The sequence below is a fragment of the Aricia agestis genome, chromosome 5, assembly GCF_905147365.1.
Source record: "Aricia agestis chromosome 5, ilAriAges1.1, whole genome shotgun sequence".
Lineage (NCBI taxonomy): Eukaryota > Metazoa > Arthropoda > Insecta > Lepidoptera > Lycaenidae > Aricia > Aricia agestis.
This window is the reverse complement of record NC_056410.1, coordinates 2,690,940-2,710,914: the sequence shown is the minus strand read 5'-3', so window position 1 is coordinate 2,710,914 and position 19,975 is coordinate 2,690,940. Positions and strand designations below refer to the sequence as shown.

Below are 19,975 nucleotides of genomic sequence, written 5' to 3'. Positions count from 1 at the left end.
AGAAAATGTCATTTTATTCGTGTTTTATCGAATACCGAGCAAAGCTCGGTTAAACAGCTAGTGATATAATGAATAATGTATTTGAAATATTTTAATTTTTTATTTAGGAAAGAGAAGAAAAACAGAAACTGATGGAAGCCATGCAGAAGGAAGCGGAAAATGAAACTGAGGAGGTTTCTAACTTGTTCCTCAAGAACATTGAGTCCGTACAGAGGAGGCCTAAACAGGACAGCCCTAAGATGGAGTGCATTGATAAAAGACAGGTATGCTTTTCGATTACAATTTATAAGTACTGATTTTTTTAATGAAATAAGGGGGCAAACGAGCTAAGGGGTCACCTGATGGAATAATTAGGGTAGGGGATTGGGCCTCCGGTAAACTCACTCACTCGGCGAAACACATTACACAGCGCAAGCGCTGTTTCACGCCGGTTTTCTGTGAGAACATAGTATTTCTCCGGTCGAGCCGGCCCATTCGTGCCGAAGGATGGCTCTCCCACGTATCAAAATCTTAAATCGAAAAATTACGTTCAATCGACAAAAACAAATAAGTATTTCCTTTAGACCCAATTTCACCAACCTCTGTTTGTTAAATCCTAACAAGGCATTACTTAACGGACCTTGGAAAATTAAACAGACTGTTAAAATACTTATGTCCCACAGTAAAAATTTAACAGCGGATTAGTAAATGCAATGATAAGTGAACAACTATCAATTCGTTCATTCTTGTTATAAGGCGACGAAATTGCAATGTACAAGATTAATACGACATGTTTGCTGCAATGTGTCACTTTCTTCCATAGTAGTATAATAGTAGATAATGCGACCAAATTAAAATATCACTGATCGCATACATTTGTTACGCTATAATAGATTTACATATTTCGGTTTGGTAATTTTGATACAAGTTAGTATATTTGCAATGTCAAGGAAAATCCGAAGGCTGAATTTTTGGCAAAGTGAAAATAAATAATTATTCATAACTATGAAAATAATTAATAATAAGGACGTAGCGGAAACATGGCGGAAAGACTCAAAAGTCAAAACAGATTCTTTTATTGATATTGCATATTATTGTCTTTGAAAGTTGTTATTTTGACTCATATAACAGCCTGTTAAATATTTAACAGACCTCCATAGCAGGAATTAAATTTAACACCGTGTTAGGTGATTTAACATGACATTAGGGCATGGTGGAACGCTTCGGAATCGATTAGCGTTCAATATGTTTGGAAATATTGTTTGTGTTAACACTTAAATTATTACTCATTGTAGGTCGTGAATTTGGCGGTGAGTCAAAAGCCGCCCGTAAAGAACCTTCTGGACGAAGACAAAGAAGACCTGCTGAACAAGATGTTCAGTGGGTTGATGCACGGGGACCGCCTACCTCAGATGCTCACTGTTAGAAAAGGACGGGTATGTCGTGGTGTCTCTCTCTTGTAGTACTTCCAGTAATAAACTACAGTCATTCATTGGTGAAAGTCACACTTTAGTATATTATATTTTACATGGCATTGTGCTAATATTTGTTGTCAATTGCTGCAATTAAATAAGGCCTGTTTGGTTGAATTAAGGTTGAATGAATAAAGATAAAATAAGCCACAATGAACAGTATTAATTTTTGCAAGTTTTGGAATGTGTTTGTATGTTTGTTTAAACACAGTGCCTCAACTTCTGATTAGAATTAAATGAAATAAGGTGTCAAAAGATTTGCAACAATGACCATGGTTGCATTCTTAGAAAAGCTAAACATACATTATTGGCCGGTACGCATGTATTTTTATAAAATAAATAAATAAAATATCTTTTTATTCAAAATGGGTATCATGATACACTTTTTGAAAGTCGAACGAAGAAACTACGTTGCCTACCACCGGTTCGGGAACTACCCCGCCGAGAAGAACCGGCGTAAGAAACTCGTACGGGGCCATCTTTTACTAAAAAAATGGAAAATTACAATGTTATGTCTTACAGCTATGTAACAAAAATAAAAGAAAAGTAACCTGCATGGAGCCACCCTATTCCCAAGGTGTGCTGTCCTCGATGAAATCATTGACTTTATAATACGCTTTAGCACACAAACGTTCTTTAACTGCTTTTTTTAAATTGTTTAAAGGTAGATTTTGAACATTTTCTGGGATTTTATTGTATAGGCGTATACATTGGCCTTTAAAGGATTTGCTTACTTTGGCTAGTCCGAACATTGGTATTGCTAACTTGTGCTTATTTCTAGTGTTTACATTATGATTATCACTTTTCTTTTTGAAAATATTTATGTTCTTTCTAACATATAAGAGATTTTCCAAAATGTATTGAGATGCGACGGTCAGTATTCTTATTTCTTTAAATTTTTCTCTTAGAGTTTCAAAAGATGACATCTCATAAATAGAACGAATAGCTCGCTTCTGCAGCACAAATATTGTATTAATGTCCGCCGCGTTTCCCCACAAGAGGATGCCGTAAGACATTATGCTATGAAAGTAGCTAAAGTAAACTAATTGCACGGTCTCTACATCAGCGATTTCACGATTTTTTTTAACAGCATATGCTGCAGAACTAAGCTTACCTGCCAGTTTTGCAATATGTGGACCCCATTGTAACTTACAATCCAGCGTTATGCCTAGGAACACGGTGGTGTCTACTAAATTCATTTTCTCATCATTTAGTAGTACATTGGTTTGTACTTGCCTAACATTTGGCAAGATAAATTTTAAACATTTTGTTTTCTTAGAGTTCGAAAGTAAATTATTAGCATTAAACCAATGTACTATTTTTGAGAGAGCACTATTTACCTCGTCATAATTAAATTGTCGTCTCTTCACATTAAAAATTAGTGAAGTGTCCCAGCTTTAAATAGAGGCATCACCTTGCTGTGCTTCATTAGGTCTGGGAACACACCACTTTTAATACAATTATTAAAAACTAAGACTAGGTAAGGGGCAATGATGTCAATTACTGATTTTATAATTTTTGTGGACATACCCCAGAGATCCGTGGTACTTTTAATATTGATTGATTTGAAAGTCTTGATAATATCTCTGGAGTCAATATCTTTAAAAATAAAATGACATTACATTCCTTGACATGTTCTCTAAGTATTTTTTCTGCAACTGTAGGTGATAAATTTAAGTTCATTGTAGTTGAGATTGGAATGTCTGCAAAAAACTTCTCAAAAACTGTCGCAACCTCAAGATCAGAATTGATTTTTTTATCATTAATTAAAAGTTCAAATTTAGAGTTACGACAGGCGACTCTTCCAGTCTCATCCGCAATTATTTTCCAGGTGGTTTTCACTTTATTTTTAGAGTCTTTAATTTTCTCTTTAATGCGAAGTGCCTTGGCTGCTTGACAGGCCCTTTTAAAAATTTTCGAGTATCTCTTGACGTACAATTTAAAAGCTTCACTCCGGTTTATAGTTTTCTCGTTATACAAATCATACAATTTTTGTCTACTTACAATAATACCTGCAGTTGCCCATTTTTTGAAATTATTTCTTTTATTATTCAAGCTGACCGTTTTAGAAGTAAATACAGCGTTATATTGCTGTTTTACTCTATTAAATATGTTATTAAACGCTTTATCTGGGTCATTTGATACATCCAAGTGCTCAAAACTTGATAATAATTTACTTCTAAACTTCTCAATACGTTTTGTATTTATAGGTATATATTCAATTTTTTCTTTTAAATTATTATCACAATTTATATTAAATGAAGCTAACTGTCCAAAATGATCAGAGCTTAATACATTAATTATTTCCTTCCTATGGGGAGTTATGTTAGTAAAAACATTATCTATGCAAGTCGCAGTTGTATCACATATTCTTGTCGGTTCATTAAACAAATGAGTGAGGTTATATGATTTGAACAATGATGTGAATCTAACAGTGGTGGAGTTTGAGTCTAATAAATTAATATTGAAATCACCACATACAATAATTTTTTAACCCCCGACAAAAAAGAGGGGTTTTATAAGTTTGACGTGTCTGTCTGTCTGTTTGTCTGTGTGTGTATCTGTCCGTGGCATCGTAGCATCCAAACGGGTGGACCGATTTTAATCTAGTTTTTTTTGTTTGAAAGCTGACATGATCGAGAGTGTTCTTAGCTATAATTCATCATCATCAGCCTGCTCAGTGCTGGACAACCAGGGTTTATCTGGTTCATGAAAGGCCGTTAGCAACTTGTAGTCGTTTGATGGGTTTTATATTTCATTCTAGTTCGTGACATTTGTGAATATACAATATACGTATACACATAATAATGGAAAGTTGACCTGGTGCTGCAGCATCGCCTGGTAATCAATAGGATATCCAACTCCTCGCCAACTAAGAGGAGAGGTTTCGTGTTTGGGCGCATTTTAATTGCGACAACCAGTAAGAAGTAGATAAAGTATAAACAGTAAATATTTACATGCTGCTGCTGCAGCATCACCTGGATTCTATAGGAATCGAGCTTCGTATGAACCCAAAGTGGAGGTTTCATGTTTGGGCTCATATTAACGGCCTCATCGAAAAGGACATTGATAGATGGTAATCATGAGAATATGATTCTGTTGATAGGAATTATTCTGCACTATAACCAACACAAGTTTAAAAAGTATGAAATAATATTAAATTAAGAAATTTAAAAAAAAACCCCGCCAAAACAACTTTAAACAGTAATGAAATAATATTTACTGCCTTTAAGTTCAAATAATTCCTAACTTGTGTAAAGTAATATTTTAGTCCATAATTGTTGTCAAGGTGTGTCGGGGGACCGCTAATGTAGATGTTTAATTTCACATAACAAGTTTAAGGATCAATTCACAGCGATCTGAATCGGGATAGGTAATCAGCGACTTGGCGGTTGTAGGTTGTAGTTTACTTGGCGGTCCCCCGACACACCGTGGCAACAATTATGAACTAAAATATTACTTTACACAAGTTAGGAATTATTTGAACTTAAAGGCAGTAAATATTATTTAATTTTATTTTATTTGTTAGATGCACATACTTTTGTTAACACTTGCTCCATTATTTGTTCAAAAGAATCGTATAAACCTGATGGAGGCCTGTATACGCTTACAATAATAAGGTGGCTTAGCTCAATACAGGCTAACTCAGCAATTCGTTCAGTAGATTTGACGTGGGAGAGCCATGCTTCGGCACAAATGGGCCGGCTCGACCGGAGAGATACCACGTCCTCACAGAAAACCGGCGTGAAACAGCGCTTCCGCTGTGTTTCGCCGAGTAAGTGAGTTTACCGGAGGCCCAATCCCCTACCCTTTTCCTTTCCCTACCCTCCCCTATTTCCTTCCGTACCCTCCCCTATTCCCTTCCCTACCCTCCCCTATTACCCCTTAGAAGGCCGGCAACGCACCTGCAGCTCTTCTGATGCTGCGAGTGTCCATGGGCGACGGAAGTTGCTTTCCATCAGGTGACCCGTTTGCTCGTTTGCCCCCTTATTTCATAAAAAAAAAAAAGATAGTCTAACAATATCCTTACGTTCTTTAAATTTCAACTTTTTCTTAATCAGTATTAAGGAGCCACCCCTAATGGCATTCTCTCTACTGAACGAACTAGCTAGCTGGTGATCAGAATAATTAAATAACAATTCATAATTTCTTAACCAATGTTCTGATACACACAAAATGTTACATTAATTTAAAAATAACTCAATTTCTAATTCCTTTCCTAATATTCCTTGCAAGTTTTGATGCACCAGGTTTATGCTAAGACTATAGTTTTGCTTTGAATTCTTACTAGGGTGGTAGGCATTAATATTATTATTATTATTTAATACTTTGCCAGAGTGGGTCTCTGTTGTCCTAAAATCTAATTTTAATTATTTGGAACATGTTCCAAAGTCTCATTAACATTATTGTCAGAATAAAAATAAGAACACTGCTCAATAGAAGCAGTGGTCGGCTTAGCCAATTTTTTGGCTTGTCTTATAACTATAAACTTATAGCCATTGAGCTAATTGTCGAGTAAAGAATTTTTTTAAGAAATACTTATCAGAAGTTAAACTATTTAACTTAGAATAAAAAATCCTATTAATGTCAACCACATCTATTTGTGGTAAAGCGTTATTCAATACTAGACAATTCTGATTAGTGGCACTACATAGTAGGCTGTTTAGCTTATACCTAATATCATTTTCCTTATTCCCGTGTGACAATTTTTTTAAGTAAGGAAAGGTGAACAAAATGAGTCTACTGACATTTTCTTTTTTGCTTAATTTATCAATATAATCTGTCATCTTCATTTTGTTTATCTTTCCTCTTCTCCCAGCTAAGACAACTATGGTTGTGTTTGGACAGCAAACAGAATTTATTGCCCGGCTAATGATTTCTTCAAATGAAGCCCCGGGCAAACAAGTACTAGTTACTTGCTGTCCAACACTCAACTTATTCATAAATATACTAACTCCATAGCCTATTTCATCGCAGTAGATACAAACTTTTCCGGCCTCACTGGTATTTGTATATGTCTTAATATAATCATATTCTGAGGATTCAGTATAAGCCCTCACCTCTGAACGGGTGACTGAAATATCAAGATCATGCTGTGAATGTGTTAAATTTCTGTGACACTGGCAGTTATTGTACAATGAGTTTACCCGTTCCTCATTGTAGCGTCCAATTTCAATTAACTCATCCATAGCAGATATATGTGAGACAATTTCTTTTTGTGCTAATTCATATTTAATTTTTATTTGAGTCAGGGTATCATGTAGTTCTGAAATTTCAGACTGAAGGCTGTATACATCGGCCTCATAGCTATGGCGAGTGTGTTCTAACTCTTGACAGCAGCTTAAAAATTGATCTCTCACTTTCTTTTTATTCTTATATAAATTTTTAAGCTGCTTTACAATTTTTCTATTTTTTTGCAATAATTCTTCTGTCTTTCTTATACATTTCTTCACTTTGATATATTTTTTTAATTTATTTTTACTATTCATGGTATGACAAACAGTTATGTCATCCCCAGTCAAGTCAATAGTAGTTAAGCTGTTTTCTGAATGGTTCTTTACATTTCCTAAAAGTTTATCATACAAGCTCTGTGTTTTTTCACATTTTTTAAAATGTAATTCACTCTCTAGAGACTTAATATACTCCTGAGCATCTTGAAGCTTCTTTTTAATATTACAAGTGTCCTCTAGGCATTTTTCATATTCCAATCTACAATTGTCAAAACTGTCCACGACACTTTGTAGTTCCAAGTTACGGTCACAGGTGAGTTCATACTGTTGATTTAATTTATTGAGTTCTGATTTCAAATCTGTATTTTTTTGCAAAACTAAAAGCATTTCCTTCTCACTCTTATCACGTTCAGTAAGTAGCTGTTTATATTGCTCCTTTGAGTCCTTTAGTTCCTGAGAGCAACTCGGAGCTGCTCCTCTGTCCGGCGGGCTACGTTTGAACGTGTCATCATTTTGCTGAATTAATTTATTTCTGATATCTGAAACTGAATACAGTATTTATTTAATGGGGTGAAACTGTAAGGCAATGTTCACCCTCTGCCCAAGTAATACTTGTCAACCACAAATTTGGTTTCAGTTGTACAGTATTAACACAGGTTAAAAAGGTGGAAATTAATAAAGGCAAAATGAAGAGTTGAAAAGAAAACTAAGTAAACAGAATTACAGAGAAATATTAGGAAAGTCAGAATAAACAGATTAAAGCATTTCTGAAATCTGTGTATACTGTACTTTATTTTGGATAATGTCAAATAAAAATATTTGTATAGTTTTACAAATTTGAGAATGACAGGGTATGTTAGTTTGATCAATAGAATAAAATATTATTACGGTATATTATATAAGTATTAGTGTAGGTTAGATTTGTTTTTATTATCTTCTTTGCTTCAACAATAGTTAAGCCAAGAGATTACCTACAGCTTTGCATATTATATTATTATTAGGTATGTATAAGTTTGTGAATGTACACTTGCATAAACTAATCTTTAATATTTATGGTTAGAAGTGTAAAATAATAATTAAATCTTATAAATATGAGTGTTTCAGAGTCGACTAGTGTTTGTTCATAATCTTATTAGCTTCCACAAGCGTTAAGCTAAGAGAGAACCAACAAAGCCAAAGTGTAAATTTTGTAAGTGACTTATGATAGGTTTTGAGTAATGGTAGACCATAAAATTATTCATTAATGAGTAGTAGGTGAAATGATATGTGAATAAAACACTATACTCCCCGGGTTTTTTGCAGAATATCAGGAACAAAATTCATTCACTTTGATTTCGTAAAGTTCGTTAGTGCCGTCAGCTGTCACTTATAACAACTTGCTGAAAGTCCACAATAAAGTTCACTAGCTCATGAATTATTAATTTTCCTTTTAGATTATACACTTATGATTAGTTTTACAACAATTTATAAGTTAAAATAATAGTTTAAATAATAAAATACAATTATAAAATCGGGAGATACAATTTTTACGTATTGTCACAAATGTTGCCACACGAGAAAAGAATAGTAGAATATTAATGTCCAATTATGACTTTGCCTTAATAATAATATACTAAAGCTTCATATTTATACAATCAGGCGCTTGTGTGTCGTTTTCTAACGCGCGCGCCGGCGACGCACCGGTGGGCGGGTGCGCTGTGGGCCCGCATGCTGCGTGCGCTGCCCGCCGCCGCGCGCCGCGACGACGCCGCGCCGCTGCTGCCCGCGCTCGCCGCACCCTACCGCAAGTACGTATAACCCCCTTAATGTGACTTTCCGATCCTTGCTGCAAGCCACCACGATTGACAAAAATTCTAATAAAATTCCACTTTATGCACCAAACCGAGACCGGTCGCTAGACCTTTTTTGATAGAAAATGAAAACTGTGGCTGTCTAGCCACTGCTAATAGTGGTGGCGTAGACAAAAATGAAACCTATTGTCTAGAATTTAGATCATGCCGCAAGAATCGAAATGCCATCTTTATTTTGCCTGCCACAAAACAAGACCAAATTATTTTTATTTTACATATTCGATAGCTTACAATACATTTTCTCCTTGTCTGATGAGTGATGATTGATATGTGATAATAAAAAAAATATATAATATATTCAAAGGTTTCAGGGTCAAAAAATATTACATTTTTGTTTTCACCCTTTGCACCATTTATACATAAAAAGAAACCCTTGGTGGCCAAAACGTGCAGACAAAGCCTGTTTTTGTCTGATTTGTTGAGAAAGTGGAATATTAAAAAGCTATTCAGTTTAATTTTGTTATGATTCAGTTCTTCGTATTACCATAACAGTACCTGGATGACTGAGCTTTGCTCGGTATAGCCAACACTCATTGACTTCGTGTTATTTAATAACGCCATCTGCTGGAATAGCTTTAGCTGTTGTTGTGTCGTTAAAGCAATTAGTTGCTCACAATTGCTTTAACGACTTATTATTAATTAGCCAATAGATAGCCGATTCCGAGATTCCAATTATAAATATATATATATATATATATATATATATATATATATATATATATATATATATATATATATATATATATATACACAAGAATTGCTCGTTTAAAGATATAAGATATTTTTCGTAGCCATTTTAATGTTGCTGTATTTTTCAGCTTCATCCTAAACTCGACGGCGTGGACGGCCGTGTTGATGTGCTGCGGCATCTTCACGGAGGCATTGGATCCGGCCAGGACACCGTACATTTTACTATCGCCGGTCAGTAACATAATAATTGTAAAACATTAGTTATAATACAACTTGCACGCTAGAAGCCTTAGCCTTCGAAATGGTGAGCTGTTTCATAATTTCGTTATACTCTGCCAGCTACCAAATTTAAAAATAAAAACGTCATTTACAGCTCACCCTCAGCTGCGTGTGTGCACTGATAGAGAAGGCCATCCTGCTCGTGAACACACCGGAGGCCACCTCCAGCGAGAGACAGTGGTACAGATTCCTCAAAACGCTCGCGAGAGCACTGAAGAACACGACACTGAGCGTGGGCAGACCGACCAAGCCCCTCCCGGAGTCCAAGGTGTTACACCACCTGAAACAGCTCGAGTCGCGGACTACCATAGAAATCCTGCAGCGAGGCAAGACAGCCGAGTTCGGAGACCTCACGAAAACGGACGTCTCCGAGCAGCTGATCAAACATTTGTGTTGATATTGGCACCGTTCGACCCGCCCGCTGTCGGTCAAATCGACCCCGGCCAAAGTGACAATTTTATTTAGGATTGTTCAATTGACGTTGCAGTTTCGTTGAGCCGGATTGACGAATTTTTCCTTTTGATGGGCTGTAAATATAAATTTCATATGAATCGCTTATACATATTAGTGTAAATAATTGTTCGTTTAAAGTGTTCTTGCAGCGGTTTGTAACATAGTGTAGATAGTATCTGACCTCGGGTTCTCGCACTTCACATCACTAAACATACTAGAGAATTATGTTTCATAATAGGAATTTTGTAAAATTAAAAAATATCTCATTAATTATTATTATCAGATCTTATCGTTAGGATAATAAGGTTTTTGTGGTCTAAATTACACTTAGTGCAATGACTTACAATAAAATTGTCATATTTGTTTCAACACTGCAATTTTAAATTTGTATTTATAGTATAGATATAAAGTGATTGAGCAAATTCCTTACTTTTTAATGTAATCGTTTTAAAAGTTGTAAATGATAATGGCATAGTACAAAATGTTTATAAGACTGCTGTTCTTTTAGTTAGTAAAATTGTATGTACTGATTTGGCAACTAGTATTTATTCAAGTTAGGAACTTTAAGAATTGAGATTTAATTTATTTTAATTATTTTAATTTGCCAGCGCGCATTTCAAATTTACATTCGAATTTTGATGATAAATATTGGCATATAAAGTGTCATAAAGTATTGCTAGTAATGGATTTAATGCCATACCGTTTTGTACACGAATGTAAAAGTTTTATCAGCTTTATTTCTGGAAGCGGGCTAGTCTAAGACATATCTTTATAAAGAAAAATATGCCATTAAATAATATTATTTAGTAAAGTTATTGTAAAGTATTTGTGCAATTATATCACGTAAGGAATTTGCTCACAAAGTCTAACGTCATTCTGATATAAGTTTTTAGGGAATGACATTGGAATCTTAATAAATAAATAAAATATAACACAATGACGGTGTTGATAGATTCCAAAATCTGGTTAAAATTTTATAATGTTTACTTTAGATAGAACTCCTTTTTACAAATTATAAATTATTTCTTTCAATAAAATACGAACGCTAATTAAAATATAATCAAACAACTCATTGATATTGGCCGCGTTTATGTAGTACTCTTAAGTGAAGTAAATGTCAAAAAACATATTTCGCGTTTCAAACCTGGCAACACCGTCAGTTTTAGAATAATTTTATTGTTTATTACTTGTACATATTAAGAATTATAATCCACATAGTCGTAGAAATTAATTTAAATGTATCAAAATGCTTTTAAAGATCTAGTGTAACAGGGCGTTTTCCCATGAATTAACATTATGGAGGGAATATGTTTGATATCCATAAAGATTCATCGGAGATAAGGAGATCTACTTTTTCTAGAAGTTTCCCAAGACTGTGATCGACGTCGCTTGTAATCGTTATTCTCGTTTAATTTTAAATTATTGTAATGATAGAAAAAGTCGGTCTTCGAACAGGGTCACACGTCGACATAATATGTTTAGCGACTCGTGGCCTTGGTACTGTTAGTGTTGCTAGCGGCAACGTTTTTTTATTTATCGAACAGGACACGGATTTAATGCACTATTTTCTCGAAATGGGGTGAGAAGGGTTGCTGGTGATTCGTCGCTTACGGCCAAATCGTGTAAAAAATATTGTATCGTGGAAGTGTGATCGGCCCCAGTGCGCGTCGCGGTCACGACGGACGACCACGTACGACATCAACGTCCATCGTACCGTGTAAATTAACCTGCATTCTATTAAAATTGTACAACGTATTCTGCTATGATAGTTAGATTTTTTACTTTGTAGGACCGTCATATATGTATTCATTCCAATTTGAGGTTAGCTTAATTGAAAGTTGAAAGAAATTAATATATTTATAAATATTTAGTAGCGGTATGTGTAAGAAAATGTTATTTAGTTGTGAGATTTTAGGGCGTGGCTGGCGCGGCCCTAGGTTCTAAAGTTTTAGTGTAATTACTAATTTAGTCAGTTATCGGGGCGTCCGCGAGCTTGTAGCGACGCCGGGCGGCCGGGCAAAGTCTAGGGCGATATATGTCTTACTAATTTGTTACTAGACAGAGTCGCATCGCTTCGACTATTTTAATGTTTTTTGCATATTTGGAGTAAGTGAATTTTAATTTTATGAGTTTATGTACAATGACGTCACAATTTTGCGCAATTTCAACGAAAGGACTTCTTTAAATCATTTAAAACTGGATGAATAATCAATGACAAATATAGCGTGCCTACCAAGTTCATATTCTTTGTTTTAGTGGAATGTGGAGTTATTGTACAAGATTCCTGAATTGAATTTGCAATCATCTCTTCTAGTAAATTAGGAACTAAACTTGGTAACAGTCTTACAAAGTGAATTCACACTTTGACCGCTTTTCAACTAATATAGTTCACAAGTTTTAAATTAAAGGTTTATAAATATAGAGGTTGATTCGGACAGTTTAACCTAAAACTATATATAGTTTTTGATGAGCGTTTAAAATTTTTGTTTGTTAATTTTTTTACCAATTTGTTGTAGCTAATCTTTAGGTATTCTGTGAAGAAATACTGTATTTGAGGTGCAGTGTGTGTTCACCTTTATGTAATGCGCTGTACAAAGTTTATTTCAGTGTCTTTGTTCATAAAGTTGTAAATAAAAAATCTACTGCCGATATAAATCTTAAGTTATTCGATCTTTGTTACAAAAAATTTAACTATTTTTCAGTAGTGTGGAGATTTTTTACTACCTATTAGTAGTTTTTAGTTTTTTTTTAATCATTAAAATAATTAAATGGCAAATATGTTTACAGTAATATGCGTTTCATTATCCCATATAAATATAAAGTGTGATAGAGAGAGATCCCTAGAAAGTGTGTTAAAATCAAAGGAAATAATAACCATAACCTAAAATTTGTTTCTCTCAGATAAAGTGTTCAGGGTATGGCCAGTAAAAATTTAAGTATGTATTAAAATGTTATATTTAACTTAAAACAATTCATTATCAATATAACAATGCAAACATAGTAAATGGTAATATTTTCCGCAATTTTTTTTTTGTATAGCTGCATGATATTTTTTAATTTTTTGTAAGTATAAACTTTCTGTTACTATAGCTGTTACTGTGATTTATACTTAATATACTTAATTCAAATTCTTTATTAAGGATATAAGAGTTCGACAAGGAGTGTTTATGAACGTGGCGAGGAACGGAACCGCTTCTATCATACAAAGACGTCATTTTTGACAGTTCTCCTTTACCAGCAGCGCACATTGCATTGAGGTACCTACTATAGACTGGAGAGAGGACCGTGCAGAGCGATGACACTAGTGACGAGTAGGCGAACCTTTACGAAAATTTTATCGTCAAGCTCTAGTCAAGCTACAGAAAATTTTTAGATTTCTTGAGAAATTTGAGTGTTTTCGTGCATTGTTGTATTCCCGGATGTTCTAATACATATACAAGAAAAATAAAGGCAAATCGAACGATGTAAAATTTTACCATTTTTCTGCCAAAAGTAGATGATTGATTTCAAAATTAAGAGAGATAATTAATTTTGAAATTAATCATCTCGTTGGCGGAAAATCGCTGCCGCTTGTTAAAAAAAAAGGTCATTTCAAGCGGAAATACACCAAAGTAAAGTAAAATCGCTGCCGCTTGTTAAAAAAGGTCACCAGAATCGCTATGCTTATTAATAAAGGTCATTTGAAGACCAGAAATACACCAAAATAATAGGTTAGAACCTAACCTACTTTTGGACTTTCTGTATTGTGTTCGTTTAGCCCTAGTTTAAGTCTTTCATTAATAATGAGATGTAATAAAATGAAATGTACGGCTGCTGCCGCAGCACACTCGCTCAGCTCCCTCTGTGTTGTGGTATAAGTTCTAACCTAACCTACTTTTGGACTTTCTGGATTGTGTTCGTTTTTGTTTTGGCGGGGGGCTGCGCCCCCCGAGCCCTCCCTTGCCCTTTTAGGGGGGCTGCGCCCCCCCCGTCCCCCCGCTTCGGTATCCGTGGTTAAGTAGGCCCTCTGTTAAGTCTTTCATTAATAATGAGATGAAATAAAATGAAGTGTACATAGAAATATTTATTTACACTTAAGAATTACCTATCTAATTGTTTTTACAGCCAAAACATAATTATTTAACTTAAGAGGCGTGGTGCCATCGAAATTGTCATATTATATACGTAATACCCAAAATCATTTTGTCATACGGAAATATTTAACATGTTTGAGTTATTTTTCAGTAAGTAATTACAATCCTGCACAAAAATTTACTACAAAATATTTAAACTAAAAAATATCTTAGTCTTTAAATATTTACTACCAAATATGTACAAACACAACATGTATTTGTACATATTTGGTAGTAAAAATGGTAGCAACTAGGGTTGCTGAGGATTCCTCTTCCGCTTCCTCATAATGAGGAAGTTCCGCAATATTTTGGGTTCCTCAACCGTTACCGCATTCCTCATAAATAAAAATAAAAATTCCTCTTCCGCTATCGCTTCCTCAAAATTTAAGAGGAATTTATGAGGAATTACACTGCGCATGCGCGTCGCGTATCCAATCACGCTCTGGCGCGGCGGCGCACCGCACCGCACCCGTGTGGTTTCTCCCTGAGGGCAAAGATGAGTATTGCAGCGGCGCCGCTGCGGCGTGTGTCTAAACAGCCTAAGGGCCGCGACACACCAGAATGGCAGCGGCGACGCGAGCACTTTCAGTGTCATAAGATTTTAAACTTTACTTCATTTTTGTAATACATAGTACAGCGGCCACGGGCGGCCGTAGACTTCTCAAGCGGTACTATGTATTACAATAATGAAGATAAAGTTTAAAATCTTATACTTATAAAATTACATGTCCTGACTGACTGACTGACAAACTGATCGCTGAGCAAAAACTGTAAAAGTTACAACCACGAAATTTGGTGAGTAGGGTTGTTTTATTAAGTAGACACCCACTAAGGAAGGAATTTTGAAAATTTTACCCCGAAGGGGGTGAAATAAGGGTTGAAAGTTTTAATGAAAGTCCGTCATTTCTTGAGTTAGAAACATGAAACTTTATTTTTGGGTTACTGATTAAAAATTAATGGATACGTATTTAAGTGTTTTTGGAAATTTTACCCCCAACGGGGTGAAATTGGGGTTGAAAGTTTGAATGAAACTCCGTTATTTCTTGAGTTAGAAACATGAAATTTTATGTTTGGGTTACTGATAAAAAATGATTGGATACGTGTTTAAGCGTTTTTGAAAATTCTACCCCCAAGGGGGTGAAATAGGGGTGGAAAGTTGCAATGAAAGTCCGTCATTTCTTGAGTTAGAAACATGAAAGTTTATTGACGTTTGCGTTTAACGTTTGCTTAAATAGGGTCCGTTTTTACCCTTTGTATAAGGAACCTCAAAAACAAAAAGGAGAAAACTATCCATCTTTGTTATTATACTATGTTAACGTGGATGAAGTCGCGGGCAACAGCTAGTCATATATATGACACTGAAAGCGCTCCGAGGGATGTAAAGCGGTAATATTACTTTCGTAAAATTCGTTTTTTTACCATATTTTACATAAAATATAAATAAATTACGTAAATTACGGTAAAATTGGGAAAAATTCAATTTAACAAGAGTTAAATCGTATTTTACCTTTTTAGTTAGTAATAATTGCAGTCTTCTTTAAAAAAGAAATAGTCAAAATGTATATGTCCAGACAAATATTACTGAAGTTGGTGAAAACATAAGACTTAATAATCTTATGTTCTGTAAATTCATTTCTCATGAACTGGATAACTACCAAGGCATTGAACGTATGACTATTATGCAAAAATAACTAATAAATAATAATTTAACATCATTAGGACACTTTTTACATTTCTCAAAATGTTCTGTCATCCGAGTAGCATTAGCATTTTTGTACTCCGTATTACAAAATATACACATCACATTTTTCCTTTTGTCATGTTCACTTAGCACTTGGAAATAATCCCACACTTTTGCTTGATTTCGTGGAATAATTTACTAAATGCACGTATAGTGCAGTCAGTCAAAACAATTGCAAGCAGAGTTGCATTTTGCGATTTTAGAAAAATGAATCATATTATGATTCATATCATGATTCTTCAAATTTTAGCCCCGCCGAACGTAAGTATGTTGCAAGTTGCAACTTGCAACTACACGCTCTTCTCACCCCCCGCTATACTTTTCGCATACATACGTAGCCGGTAATTTTACCGTAATATATATAAATTACCGTAAAATACGCGTATTTTACCAGCGTTTTCGGTAAAATTACGTAATTTTGCAACCCTCGGCTCGCCTCGCCGCTGTCATTCCGATGTAGCGCGGCCCTTATTGCTAGACCGATTTTGATGATTCTTTATTGTGTGTTTTGAGAATGGTTTAGAATTTAGTTAATTATTTTTTGTGTAATGTATGTACCTAGTACGTTATGTACAAAGTATGTACAAAGTTATGTACAAAAGTTTGGGTTGGGTCCGCTAGTATTTATAATTTTCTATCTTCCTCTTCTTCATCCGCTTCCTCTTCCGCTTCCTCATCCGCATCCTCTTCCTCATAAAATATCCTCTTCCTCATCCGCATCCTCAAAATTTGCGCGTGACAATTCCTCTTCCTCCTCCTCTTCCTCATAATCACTTCCTCAACAACCCTAGTAGCAACACAATACGTATTAAACATCTTAACATCTTAAATATTTTCGTACAAGAAAATGATTTTGGTATTACATATATGAGAATTTCGATGGCACCTGGCCTCTTAAAGGCGAAGCTATTAATAATGAATAACGAATGTGAATTTGTTCATGATTCGGTAGTGACACCAGCTAACGTTAGATTTGAAACTACCCACTAATGTGGTTAATAAAAAAGGCCTTGTTCTCGTGCAAGGTCATCTAGTAGTAGTAGTTGAACAAATGATTCGAGCTCGTCATCGACTTCTACTTCACACAGCAAACGTAAATCGAGGCGTCGCCGCCACAAAAAGGGGGGGAGCAAATACAGACAGCGCTATAACCACCCTTTAGCTAAATTAACTCAAGAGGTTAATGAACTTAACAAAAAGGTTAATTATTTTTACGAAAACCGATCTATTTTTCAAGGTCATGCAATTGCATCGACGATAATGTCAGTCAGGAATTGTATAGCAAATCAAATGAAAATGAAACGACCGTTAGCAATTCTTTATAACCGAATCTTGTTTTTGAAATTGAAACAAATCTTAAAGAAACGTCCGTTACGAAAACTTCTCTTTTGGGGGTTTTTTGGCTATATTAAATAAATATTCAACATAATAACGAATGGTCAGAAGTTCGTTATTCTGAAGTTCAAGAATTTTATAATCATATACTAGTTTTTGTTGATTTAGAGGTCAATGATGAGCTTAAATATTTAGATTTTCAAAAAAAAAAAAAAAGCTCACGTGTACAAATCATACGCGGTATTATTATATTGCGTACGCAGCGCGGAGCATTGAAATCTGCTCTTGAGAAATTGTTACAATGGTCACACGCTTCAAGCTTGACCCCTGAAGGTTAAATGAAACCGTTAAGGATTTGTATCACAACGTCAGAGTTACTTCAATTAATTTGTGGTCTGAGCTGGGCTTTGAGATCTATGAGGTTTTCAAATGAGACGCAATGCAATTATCAATTTCGTTCATGACCCAGTTCTGGCAATCATTTTATCTAAGTTAATTCCGAGTTGCTGGTGTCACTACTCGAAAAGACTGAGGGAGCTCGCAAAACCTTTGTTGCGAATAGTCAGAATAATGTTGCTGCCGCTGCGCAAGCGGGTTCTAGAGCAACAGATTGACTCGCCGCCCCCCGCAGGGGCAGGCTAAGAGTTATATATCCGCGCAGGGTATGTCTCATGGATGTTGTGCTAGCTCGCACATTTCCCATGCTCACCAGTCTGCGCAAGGCTGTTCTTACAATCGTCCCCCGCAGGGACAAACAATAAATTTTGAACCACGGTCAATGCCTAGCAATGCACGAAGTTCTTTTCACTCGAGAGCTTAGCCTACCCCCGCAGAGGCAGACTAAGAATTATATACCCGCGCAGGGTATGTCTCATGGATGTTGTGCTAGCTCGCACATTTCCCATGATCACCAGCCTGCGCAAGGCTGTTCATACAATCGTACCCCACGGGGACAAAGAAATAATTTTGAACCACGGTCAATGCCTGGCAATGCACGAAGTTCCTTTCACTCGAGAGGAGCTCGATTGGACAACTGAGGGAACTTCCACGGCAAAAGTACCCGTGAATATGCCGCTTCCCTTTCGGATCTCGGGAATCTCGGGGATCTCGGGAATGCCAAAAAACGTAAGTACTGACAATCAAAAATTCAGAGCGGGTCAAACTTTGAAGTTTTACCGCCGTTTCTCGTTGGCAGCGCCTAGATGCTCCAGGTTATTATTATAAAGATTCTAAAAGGGTACCGCATACCATTCATGGAGAAACCACCTCGGTTCATTCCAAAATTAAACCAAAATCATTTTTCTACCAGAGTCGGAAGATATGTATCTCCAAATTCGACAAATGATATTCCAGGGTGTATTAGAAGTTGCCAGCCCCTTGCCAAGTTGTATTTCGACAATGTTTCTGGTCCCTAAGGTCGACGGGTCCTGCCGTCCTATTTTCATCGTACCTTTATTTAAAGCGGGAATTAAATCAGATCCGACTAATTACCGGCCTATTTCGATTTTACCGACTCTTAGTAAAATATTTGAAAAAATAATTTTACAGCAATTACTGTATTTTAATTTAAATAATTTATTACACAATAACCAATACGGTTTTACTAAGGGTCGTTCCACAACGGATGCTGGTATAGGTCTTTGTAGCATATTTGAAGCTTGGGAGGAGTCACAGGATGCCTTAGGTATTTTTTGTGACCTCTCTAAGGCATTTGACTGTGTCGAGCATGCTACTTTAGTCAAAAAATTGCACCACTATGGCATAAGGGACTCAGCACTCAGCCTTTTGACTTCTTACCTCAAAAATAGGACTCAAAGGGTTGAAGTTAATAGTTAAAGATCCAATGCAGGGGCGTAGCGTACCTTGGCGGGGCCCCGTATAAAAATTTGTTTGGGGGCCCATAGGAAGGGTAAAGATTTCTCAAAAAAGAAAAAAACATATTTTGCATAAAATTAAAAGAAATATTTATTCATCATAATAATTACTTATCTATCTGTCACATTATTCAAAAACAATTCAAATTAAATATTAACTCTCCTTGCCCTTTTTCGGCAAACTGATTAAGTAATTAAATCATTCATAGCTGATGATAACTTTAGTTTTTCTAAAGTTTCTGCCTCTATGAGCAATAGTGACAGGTCTGACCGAAGTTCTTAAAATTTGAACGCACGCTTTACTCGGGAAAAAAGAAATAGTTTTTTTTACTTTTCTCTTTTCTGAAATTTAAAAAATTTGGGAAGTTATTATTAATTTTTGCTTACGCACCTTGGGGGGCCCTCGTAGGTCGGGGCCCCGTATAATTGATACGGCTGATACGGCGGTAGCTACGCCCCTGATCCAATGGGACCAAAATAGAATTAGGTGTACCACAGGGATCCATTTTAGGACCATTTCTTTTTCTCATCTACATTAATGACTTACCTTATCTAGTTAAGGATTATGAGATAGTACTTTTTGCTGATGACACTTCACTTATTTTTAAAGTGAAGCGACGGCAGTCAAATTACGACGAGGTAAATAGTGCTCTCTCAAAAATAGTACATTGGTTTAATGTTAATAACTTACTTTTAAACTCTAAGAAAACCAAATGTTTAAAATTTACTTTGCCCAATGT

The 19,975-nt window shown here is 35.5% G+C and overlaps 1 protein-coding gene across 1 annotated transcript in view; it reads left to right on the top strand.

The window, feature by feature from the left end:
• LOC121727352 (protein PAT1 homolog 1) overlaps positions 1-11,187 on the top strand; it is a 29,810-nt gene extending 18,623 nt beyond the window's left edge. The window contains exons 13-17 of the mRNA XM_042115133.1: positions 108-263; positions 1,275-1,415; positions 8,540-8,688; positions 9,570-9,672; positions 9,815-11,187. Coding sequence (XP_041971067.1) covers positions 108-263; positions 1,275-1,415; positions 8,540-8,688; positions 9,570-9,672; positions 9,815-10,117 — 852 coding nt within the window. The 3' untranslated portion in view covers positions 10,118-11,187. The remainder of the gene's footprint in view (positions 1-107; positions 264-1,274; positions 1,416-8,539; positions 8,689-9,569; positions 9,673-9,814) is intronic.
• Positions 11,188-19,975: the final 8,788 nt, after the last annotated feature.